The sequence below is a fragment of the Bremia lactucae genome, assembly GCF_004359215.1.
Source record: "Bremia lactucae strain SF5 chromosome Unknown BlacSF5_NotPlaced_200_SHOA01000120.1_2678225bp, whole genome shotgun sequence".
NCBI lineage: Eukaryota > Oomycota > Peronosporomycetes > Peronosporales > Peronosporaceae > Bremia > Bremia lactucae.
The window spans coordinates 1660742-1670324 of NW_027152213.1; the positions used below are offsets into that span (position 1 = coordinate 1660742).

The 9583-nt window shown below is 47.3% G+C and overlaps 4 protein-coding genes across 4 annotated transcripts; 2 read left to right on the forward strand and 2 right to left on the reverse strand.

Annotated features, from left to right (window-relative positions):
• The first annotated feature begins 44 nt into the window (after window positions 1-44).
• On the forward strand, window positions 45-4766 carry CCR75_000596 (uncharacterized protein). Its single transcript, XM_067958703.1, has 5 exons — window positions 45-275; window positions 348-383; window positions 455-512; window positions 586-681; window positions 730-4766. The coding sequence occupies exons 1-5, from the start codon at window positions 190-192 to the stop codon at window positions 1318-1320; spliced, it is 867 nt and encodes a 288-aa protein (XP_067814328.1). The 5' UTR covers window positions 45-189; the 3' UTR covers window positions 1321-4766.
• Window positions 1522-5213, reverse strand: CCR75_000595 (uncharacterized protein; the record flags this gene model as incomplete). Its single annotated transcript, XM_067958702.1, has 2 exons — window positions 4856-5213; window positions 1522-4783 (listed from the first exon to the last, which is right to left on the reverse strand). Exons 1-2 carry the CDS (start codon window positions 4972-4974, stop codon window positions 1522-1524), a joined length of 3381 nt encoding a protein of 1126 aa, XP_067814477.1. The 5' UTR covers window positions 4975-5213.
• Window positions 5214-5400: 187 nt separating this feature from the next.
• On the forward strand, window positions 5401-8214 carry CCR75_000594 (uncharacterized protein; the record flags this gene model as incomplete). The annotated part of the gene is made up of 4 exons (XM_067958701.1): window positions 5401-5966; window positions 6039-7712; window positions 7791-7893; window positions 7955-8214. 4 exons carry the CDS (start codon window positions 5401-5403, stop codon window positions 8012-8014), a joined length of 2403 nt encoding a protein of 800 aa, XP_067814326.1. The 3' UTR covers window positions 8015-8214.
• Window positions 8215-8327: 113 nt separating this feature from the next.
• Window positions 8328-9068, reverse strand: CCR75_000593 (uncharacterized protein; the record flags this gene model as incomplete). Its single annotated transcript, XM_067958700.1, has 1 exon — window positions 8328-9068. The coding sequence occupies one exon, from the start codon at window positions 9066-9068 to the stop codon at window positions 8328-8330; it is 741 nt and encodes a 246-aa protein (XP_067814332.1).
• Window positions 9069-9583: the final 515 nt, after the last annotated feature.

Below are 9583 nucleotides of genomic sequence, written 5' to 3' on the forward strand. Positions count from 1 at the left end.
TCTTGTCACCATTTCCGCCAATTTGACTCATTAATTATGGGCTATTAAAATCCATTTAAAGCGAATGGCACGGCATGGAGGTCGACTACTGTCAGATTTAATGGCATTGAGGGTTCAGAATCCTAATAATTCAGACATCGTCATTTCTTGACTTGCTGTATCAAAGCAGTTGAATCTATAGTTGTCACTATGGACTGGACACTTGAGTGCTGCAATGATAAGCAGTTCCTGTCCATATTTCTCATCGTCTGCTATGCTGTCGTTATCTTTAAACTGTAAGAACGTCAAGTTTCTTCACTGATCAGCATGAGCATCTACTGATTTTGCTCACTCTCGTCTTGCTGCAGATGGCGCGTGCCTATTCTCCACCCGTTTAAAATTCTGTACGCTGTTGTAGTGGCAATTATTGAACGAGTCGAAAGTGATGATCGCTCTTTCCTTTGCTATTCTCTAGCACGGTATTCCTGCACGAGCTGGGGCATGCGACAGCTGCGTGGCTTACTTGTGGCAGCGTACGGAGACTTTTCAAGGCTCGATTATGGAATGGAAAGCTAAACTACTGTCTTTGTTCGAGTACTCCTACAGGTTAAGGGAATGGAGGTCCACCCAGACGAAGGTGGCGTGACAAAGACCGTTGGTGGTCTTCAGTGGGTCATTCTTCCAGCAGTGCGTGGTGGTCATGTAATTAAAATACAATGGTGATTTAATGCTTCAATTGCTTGACAAAAGGGCTATCTAGGGTCAGCCTTGTGGGGGATGGCGCTGACGATCGCAAGTGCTGACAAGACAGCGTCTGAAGTGGCTACCGGCATCCTCATCTTCTTCCTTTTACTCTTCATCTTCTACGCTCACAACAATTATCTTCGGATCCTCAACTTTTGCTTCATCTTGCTACTTGCGGGATTAATGGCACTTAACATCGGGACGACCTTTGACGCACTTCAATACGTGACACTATTCCTGGGCGTAATGAGCTGTCTTTTTTCAGTTTATGATATTTGGGACGATCTCATTTCTCGCCGCATCAATGAGAGCGATGCATCAGTCTTTGCCAAATTGACGCACACATCCAGTCGTTGTTGGGGGATCATCTGGGGCCTGTTGGCGCTCGTTACGCTTGCTGCTGCCGTGTATTTCAATCTACTGGTTGCAGAAAACTCAGGAGAGTCGCTTACCAACATCTCCGACGCTTCAACGGGTACAAAATTGGCCCTCGCGGCAACTTGCGTTACTGTCGCTCTGGCTGTCGTGCATACTGCCTATACGCGGAGATGCATGATGCGAAAACGCGATGGGTTTAATAGCTATTTCGCTGCGTAAGCGTTGGATTCCAGCCGATAGACGAAAGAGTAGAAAGGGGTCGATCGATCATCCGCACAACGTTCATTAACACTTGACAAACAATCGTATCACATGTACTACCTACCAAAACATTACGCGCTAATTAAGCATGCTTCTCGTACATCTAAATTTCTTTTTGTTTCCACAAACGGCTTGACCCCGACAAGATTAACGACCACGCTACGAAAGAATCCCGTTTGTCATGCGCTGAAAGTTGTCGTACTGGCGCGTGCTGTAGTTGTTATTGCTTTTGCGAATGAGCGAAAGCGCATATGCTACTGTCTCTTGTTTTGAAAGTGTGAGCTTAAAGCGTGAGCGCAAGCGCAATAAAACATAATCAGCATCAATGCCGAGAAAACACGGGTACGGCGACTGACGGGACATGACATCAACTAGGTCACAAATTTCGTCACAGTGCTGTTGACACGCAAGAAAGCCTCGGGTACACAATGTTACATATTCCTTAAATCCCTCCGAGTCTTGGCCCCCCATAGTCTCAACCATTTCGGCTGTCAGTTTAAATGGGGCTGTCTCGATGCTTAGCATTCCACCAGGTGCAATACCAAGTAAAAATCCATAATCTATATGAATCATGTGGCCTTCGTTGTCGAGCATGATGTTGCCATTATGCCGATCTTTAATTTGTAGGAAATAGCACACCAGCGAGTAACCAGCCATAGACTGAATGAATTTACGTCGCGCTTCCTTAAATCTGTGTGAATCCGGAGGTCCATATGACTTCTCGAAATGATGAAGCAGTGAGACGTAACCTTCAAACTTTTTCAATCCGTCCAGCGAAATCGCATTAATAAGTGTTTCAATGAGCCCTGTTGACGAACTCGTCGCAATAATGCGGTACCTTTTCACCCACATTGGCAAATTGGCCCTTCGAAAAATCTCGATAAACTTTTGAATCAATTGCAACGTAAATACCTCCTGACGAAGGTCATCGTTGCTTTTGCCAATCATTGACACAATGTCCCATCCCTGCAAATGACCGTAAGGCGATGTCACCATCAGTCTTGCGCGCTTTGAGCTCCAAGACTCTCCAAAGGCTGCCTCAAAGTCTTTTCGACGTGCTTTCTCAAGCTCAATTGCTTCTGCAGTCAAATGACCTGTTGCCAAATCCATTTCAATTGGTGTTGAAGGTTGATTAGTAGTCGTGCCTTGTCGTGAACTTTCGCTATTAGCCGTGTTATCAGAAAATTGCACTTGGAATGGAGTTGAACAAGGCGTTGATACAATGTCGGGTACGTCGGTGGGCGTCTCGGGAGCCAGCACACGACGAGGCATGGCGACAGGAGAGTGACACGATACAGTCAACTCCAGCGATGGAATTGTCGATTCTGCATGAGTTTCGTCGGCATCATCTATTTCACCAGCAAAAGACTGGCGTCCAATCAGCTGACCAATTTCATCATCCTCAATGTAATTAACTTCAGACGTATCAAGCGTATTGGTTCCGATTCTGCTTTGTCGTGAGGGCGATCGTGGTGACTCGATCACACGCTGTTGGTCATCATCAAAAGGATTGCCGCGAATAACCTCAAATATCAGCAGAATGGGAACACGTGCTTTTGTTGAAAAAGCGGTTCCTTCTTTAGTGGGGATGCGAACGATACGCTCGAAAGGATCCGTTGCCTTAACCAGCGGTACGTAAGCCATTGGAGGAAGACGCAATTTTTCTAAATAAGAAGGCAATTGAGCTTTACGATCCTGTATTGATGGCACAAACCGCAGTGCCTCAGCGATATCAGTGATCTGCTCTACAAAGGCACATTCATCGGCAAAGTGATTGGCCAGTAGAGATTTGTCTGTTTGGCTTGAACGTCGCATCGACTCACTGAAGATACTAGTCGGTAGATTATGACTATCCTCCTCTTCAAGGATGGACAGTCTTTCATCTAGCTCAAATTCGTCGCCTGTCGGGTGGGTTAACAACATCGAGTTCAGGTTCTCTTTGGGCGTAAGTAAATGCTGTTGAAAGCGCGAAAAATCACGAAACCGACTGTCTGCATCATCTAGCGATCCGTTGCGATCTTGGCCTTTTCTGACCATTGCTGGGGAGAGAGAAGTATAAGAATGCATACCCGCAAAAGATCCTCCTTCAACTGTTGTTTGATGAGCTAGACTACGATATAGTGCAATCTCCTCTGTCAGCTTAACAATGACCTGCAACTGGTCATCTGTTGGCATCGGAAGATTGCGCTTGTGTGCCTGTGCTGTTTCTTGCATCGGGTCACGGCTAAGCACTGTAGCTCGGTCTACACCAGCGACCTCACGTTCAACCTCAACCATAAGCCGCACCACACGAGCATACTTATCCTGCATTTCTTTGGGTTTTCTAAGATCAAAAGAATCTTCGAGCGCGCCTTGAAGTTGCCATCGAAGAAGCAGAGCGAGGTGAATCGAGCGTGAACACACGGACAAAATGAGCTCATCTAACCAAAAAATCTTTTCAAAGTCAAAATTCGGAATCGACAGGTACGCGTGAACTATCTGCGGCCAATAAAACTCCACTTGATTTATACGCGTGTAAGAAAAATGTAGCAGCTTTTCAACAATCGGTTTAAACAAAAGCGGATCACTGTCTAAGTGACGATGCAATAAGATCACGGCTCGATACACGCTAAAGCTGCGAGCACGAAATTCGCGGTGCAAACCGAGAATTTTTAAGTCCAATGGAATTTCCGGGTGATCCATCGTATGATCATAAAAACGTCGATCTTTAAGCAAAATCTCTTCGCATTCTTCCGCAGTAATGACCTCAGCTTTGAGCAAATCAATTGCAATCTTAGCGGACTCGGTCTGCAAAGGACGCTTAGGCATCATGAGCTCAATCGGCGCGTCGGCATTCAATGGTTTCGGATACAAACATATCCCTGCTTTAAGTCGCTCTACCATAGCTCGCAAGTAATTAATATAGTTCTGAGCTTCGTAACAACGATCACACACGCGCTTCGCGTAGTAATGGGATCGTTGCGGGAGCGGGACCTTGTGGCCTGTAAATTTATCACAAAACAAGTTGTCACAGCTGTTGCACTTGTACAGCAGCACCGCAACCGCTGGGAGCACTGAACCAGTCGACGCAGCTTCAGCGGCCACGCGAGTACAGTCTGGACACTTGCACGTCACGTCCGTCTCAGTAGACGGAACTGTGAATGTACTAACCGGGGAGACTAATTGATCTAGTGTCGCTTGGTGAAAGAACGCTGCTACCAGACGCGGTGCAGTGGTGACCACTGCTGTCTGAATTGCTCGAATCCATTTCTCCTTGTCCATAGCTGTGTCGGCGTAGGCATAAAAAACTTTGCTCTGCGCTGTGGCGAACAGAAATCCGTGCTGATAAATATGCATATTGCCTTTGCCGTCCCATTCCTGCACGCCAAGCACATCTACTTCCCCCTTAATACGCAGCATATGATACGCGTCCTCTTGTGTACTAGAACAATTCAGAATAAGCAGAACGTTACTATATAACCATTCATATCCAACACGATTCCACACACAGTACCTATAGTAGTGGAAAGATGTTCCAACAAGGAAGCAATAGCGCCGCAGCATGGGTGGCGGCGATGACGGACTGGTACGAAACGTTAAATAGCCCTCGCAGCTCGCTCGCGAGGCCTTCATGGTGCTCCACAAGATCCTATGTGGTCTATTGCGAGGGTGATGTCTCGTAGTGACACTTGGCGTTTACAAGCGCTTTAATTTAAGAAAACGTTCCCCAAATGTCCAGACTGGGATGCACGAGGTAGGGAGCAAATACTCGTCCCTAACGCAGTCTATCAACAGAAAAAAAAGTGGATGGCAGACAAGTAAAAAAGATGGAAGCCGGAACACGACTCGTGGTCTGTGCGACGCTCGGACGGGAGTTGCGGCTCGAAGAGACGAGACTATTATCTGTGCTCCCTCCCTTATGTCCGGGATATATGAGTGATGGACCCAGAATCGGTCACTAAATTTCACGGCTTTTTATTGAGACCGGTACAGAAGTGGTACACGTAGTTTTGCTGGTTGCGAGCGCATTAACGCATTAGTGTGTCAATAGTCAAACTGATGGCTCGTCGAAAAAAAATCGTAGCGCCATTGAAGACGTCAACACCGAAATCTAATGATAAGCGCAAAGAAAATAAGAAGGCTGCCGATTGTGCGGTTATAAAGCACAAGAAAAACCCTCTGAAGGCTGTGAAGCAGATTGTAAGCGATGAAGACAATGACGACGAGCATAGTGAGACAGAGGAAAGCGACGACGCCGACGAGGAAGGCGACGATGGATTTGAAGAGCAAGGATCGTCGTCCGACGAAGATAGCGGCGAAGAGGAAGACGGAGATGCCGAGCTCTCGGAGCTCGAAAAGAAGACGCGACGATTTACAGTGGATCGCGAAAAAGAAATGCAAAAAATGCGCGAAGATGGCTCACTTTCGTTGGCGTCACAATTGCATGTGGATGACCTGTCGTCGGACGATGAAGAGAATGTCAATACGATAGGCAACGTGCCACTCCGGTGGTATGAAGATTATGACCACATTGGCTACAATGTTGAGGGCACGAAGATTATGAGATCGAACAACGGCGACGGGATTGACAATGCAATTGCTGCTAAGGATGACCCAAATTATGAGTACGTTGTGATGAGATCACTTAGTGTTTGTATTTAGTAACTGATATTGTATCTGTTTTTGGCAATTGGCAGTCGCACTGTGTATGACGCATACAATGATCGCAAAATTGTCATCTCGGACCGGAACATGGAAATTATTCGTCGTATGCAAGCTGGTGCTTTTGCCCACCCGGAATTTGAGGCTTACCCAGACTATGTGGATATCTTCTCTTCAAATAAAATGATTCACTCCATGGGCAATGACCTGGAACCCAAGAGTCGATTCTTGCCTTCAAAGTGGGAACGTATGAAGGTCATTAAGATCATGAAGGGTATTAAAGAAGGTCGCATTAAACTTGATCACGGGCCCGAAAAGAAACAAGATGTCTATCAGATGTGGTTTGACGATGACCAGGCGCAAACTCGCAAGGGCCCAGCGCACGTACAGGCACCAAAAATGCCGCTTCCAGGACATATTGAGTCGTACAATCCTCCAGAAGAATACTTGTTTACCAAGGAAGAGCGTCGTGCTTGGGAAGAAGCCGACCCGGAGGACCGAGAACACAATTTTATGCCGAAGAAGTTTAAATCGCTGCGAGAGGTCTGCGGGTACGGTGGCTTTGTGCGTGAACGTTTTGAACGCTGTCTCGATCTGTACTTGGCGCCTCGTGTTAATAAGCGCAAGCTTAACATTGATCCAGAATCGCTTTTGCCGGAGCTACCAAAACCTCAGGACTTGCGTCCTTTTCCCAATACATTGGAACTTGTCTTCGAGGGCCACACCGGCCGCATTCGCTCGCTGGCAGTGGATCCGTATGGCCAATACATCGCTTCAGGATCCGACGACTTCACTGTTCGTATTTGGGAACTCGAGACTGCGCGTTGTTTGCACGTGTATAATGTTGGAGCAGTAGTGCACAAGCTATCGTGGAATCCCAACAAAGATCATCAACTATTGGCCGTCGCAGCTGCGAAAAAGGTTTTTGTAATTGCTACAGGAACAGGGAGTGCAGACCAAACTGACCTCACCAATGCTCTTGTGGGCGATGCGAAAGACAGCATACAGACGTCTAGTAAACAGGAAGGTAAGAAAGATAGCAATGATGCCGACGTCCAGGTGATTGAGGAGGACGAGGCTGCTGTGGAGGCGGATTCACTTAAAAAGAAGGTACCAGTTACCTGGCGATTCTACAGTGGTACGAAAGACACACACAAATCAACAGATCGACCGTGGCTCGAGCGTCGAGTGGGTACTGGTATTCGTATTGTGTTGCACCACACGAGTGACGTGAAGTCCGTGGCGTGGCATTACAAGGGTGACTATCTTTCGACCGTTGCCCCTGGCGCTGGCTCTGGGGCTGTCCTTATCCACCAGCTCTCGAAGCGAGTTACCCAGAACCCATTTCAAAAGAGCGTGGGTCAGGTGCAGTGCGTATTATTTCACCCATCCAAGCCCTTCTTCTTCCACGCTACTCAGCGCCATGTTCGCGTGTACAACCTTGTGAAGCAGTCAATTGTGAAGAAGCTATCATCAGGCGTAAAGTGGATTTCGAGCATGGCGGTACATCCGAACGGGGATCACCTCCTTGTGGGTAGTTATGACCGACGATTATGCTGGTTTGATCTCGATCTATCCTCGAGACCATTCAAGACGCTCAAGTATCACGAAAAAGCTGTGCGTGATGTGTCATTTCATGCTAAATACCCGCTTATGGCTTCAGCTTCGGATGACGGCACCATTCATATCTTCCATGCTATGGTCTACTCGTACGTATTTGAGCTGGTTTTTGTTGCTTCTTACGATCTGTAAGCTTTTCTAACACCATGTTACTGCGATCTTTGCAGGGACCTGATGAAAAATCCACTGATTGTGCCACTGAAGATCCTACGTGGCCATAAGGTCTCTGGTGGCCTCGGTGTAATGGCATTAGCCTTTCACCCAACTTTGGTAGGTGACTCACTGTTATTATGCTGTGCGTCCAGTATTGACCGCATTTTTATATTTGTAGCCGTGGGTGGTAACAGGCGGTGCCGACGGATCCATTCGTCTCTTTCAAAATATTCACTAAATCACCCATTTTAGTGGGGTTTTAGGTCCATTTTAGTGGGTTTTAGGCCCATTTTAGATAGTCTTGGGCTAACACCTTTCCTAATAATTCATATGTCAATTCTGTGAATGGCCAGCTGTTTCAATTTTGGGTACAAATTAATTGAATCTAAAGCCCTTAATTTATTTGGCAGTGAGAAAATGAAAAGAGAGTAGTTACCACTAGACAAACCGGAAAGCTGGAAGTACTTCACCCCGAGACTGATTCTACAACAAGTCGCATAGTCCACCCACTTATACCTTTCAGCTTCCGCAAGTTCACATGCATCAGTTGTTTAGTTCTTCTTGCCCATACCAGGAAGGCGAAACCGAGCCTTCTTGGATGATGCTGAAGGCATTGGAGGGGGCATCTGGCCGTATCGCACTGGGTACTGGTACTGCCCACCTAACGTCGTAGGAGGGTATTGCTGTTGGGGCTGCCCAAACTGCTGGTGCGATTGTCCATGTTGCTGTTGGGGCTGACCATACTGCTGAGAAGGTTGTCCGTACTGCTGTTGGGGTTGGCCGGACTGCTGCTGAGGTTGTCCGTACTGCTGCAGAGGTTGCCCGAATTGCTGCGAAGGTTGTCTGTATTGCTGCTGCCCCTGCTGAGGCTGTCCATACTGTTGAGGTTGACCGTACTGGGGGCGAAACTGCTGCTGGGTTTGAACATATTGCTGCTGTTGCTGGCCATACGGCTGCTGTTGGGGTTGCCCGTACTGCTGGGGTTGGTTCGGATTGAATCCGTAAACTCCTATCTGCTGCTGACCGAAACCAGAGTGCTGTGGCGGGTACATGCCCGTAGCCATGACTGGCGGATAGCTGGCGTTCTTTACTGGTTTCGAGCGGTTCTCCTCATCAGAGTTGCGCTGGGTGTGGCTAACGCGCTTGCCATGCATATCGTAAAGGGTACCCTCTGTGGGCTCTCCGTCCCCGTTTAACAAACTCGCACCATCTACTTTGCCCTTACGGTCTAGCACAGTGTCGCCCGAAAGCACGGCGCGGTCTGACTTCTTCTTGCGCAAAAACCCAACCATTTGTGGCTGAAGACTGCGAACTGTGTAAAAGAATGTGTGGGTACAGCTGATACCAAGATGAGATTTTATTTATTTTCTTCTGAGCGGGACAGGAGGGATTCAAATGTGGAGATGTTCACAGCCGTAAACTGCGTCATCCCCCCTCCCTCCCTCAATCCTAGCTTCCGCTCCTCTTCTATGCTATCATGATTTGTCGCAGCTTTTCTGAAAACAGACATTTTAAATCTGTCATAGGCGACGTCTAAGAGGCTAAAATGGGTACCCTATCCACTCCAGGCAGCCTAATGCACGTGGGTAAGCTGCCAGCAGATGGTGAATGAGCTGTATAGACTATACCGTCGACCTAATTTTCTTTATGCAAACCCTAAAGACGGGAACTGTAATAACAATTTTATTGCTGTTACTATTTATGTTAGTGTTTATGCTTCGGACTTCTATGTAATTGACCGCCTTCTGCTCGGAGTCGGTCGGCACAAACACAAAACCGCAATTTACGGCATCAAATTAATTTGGAT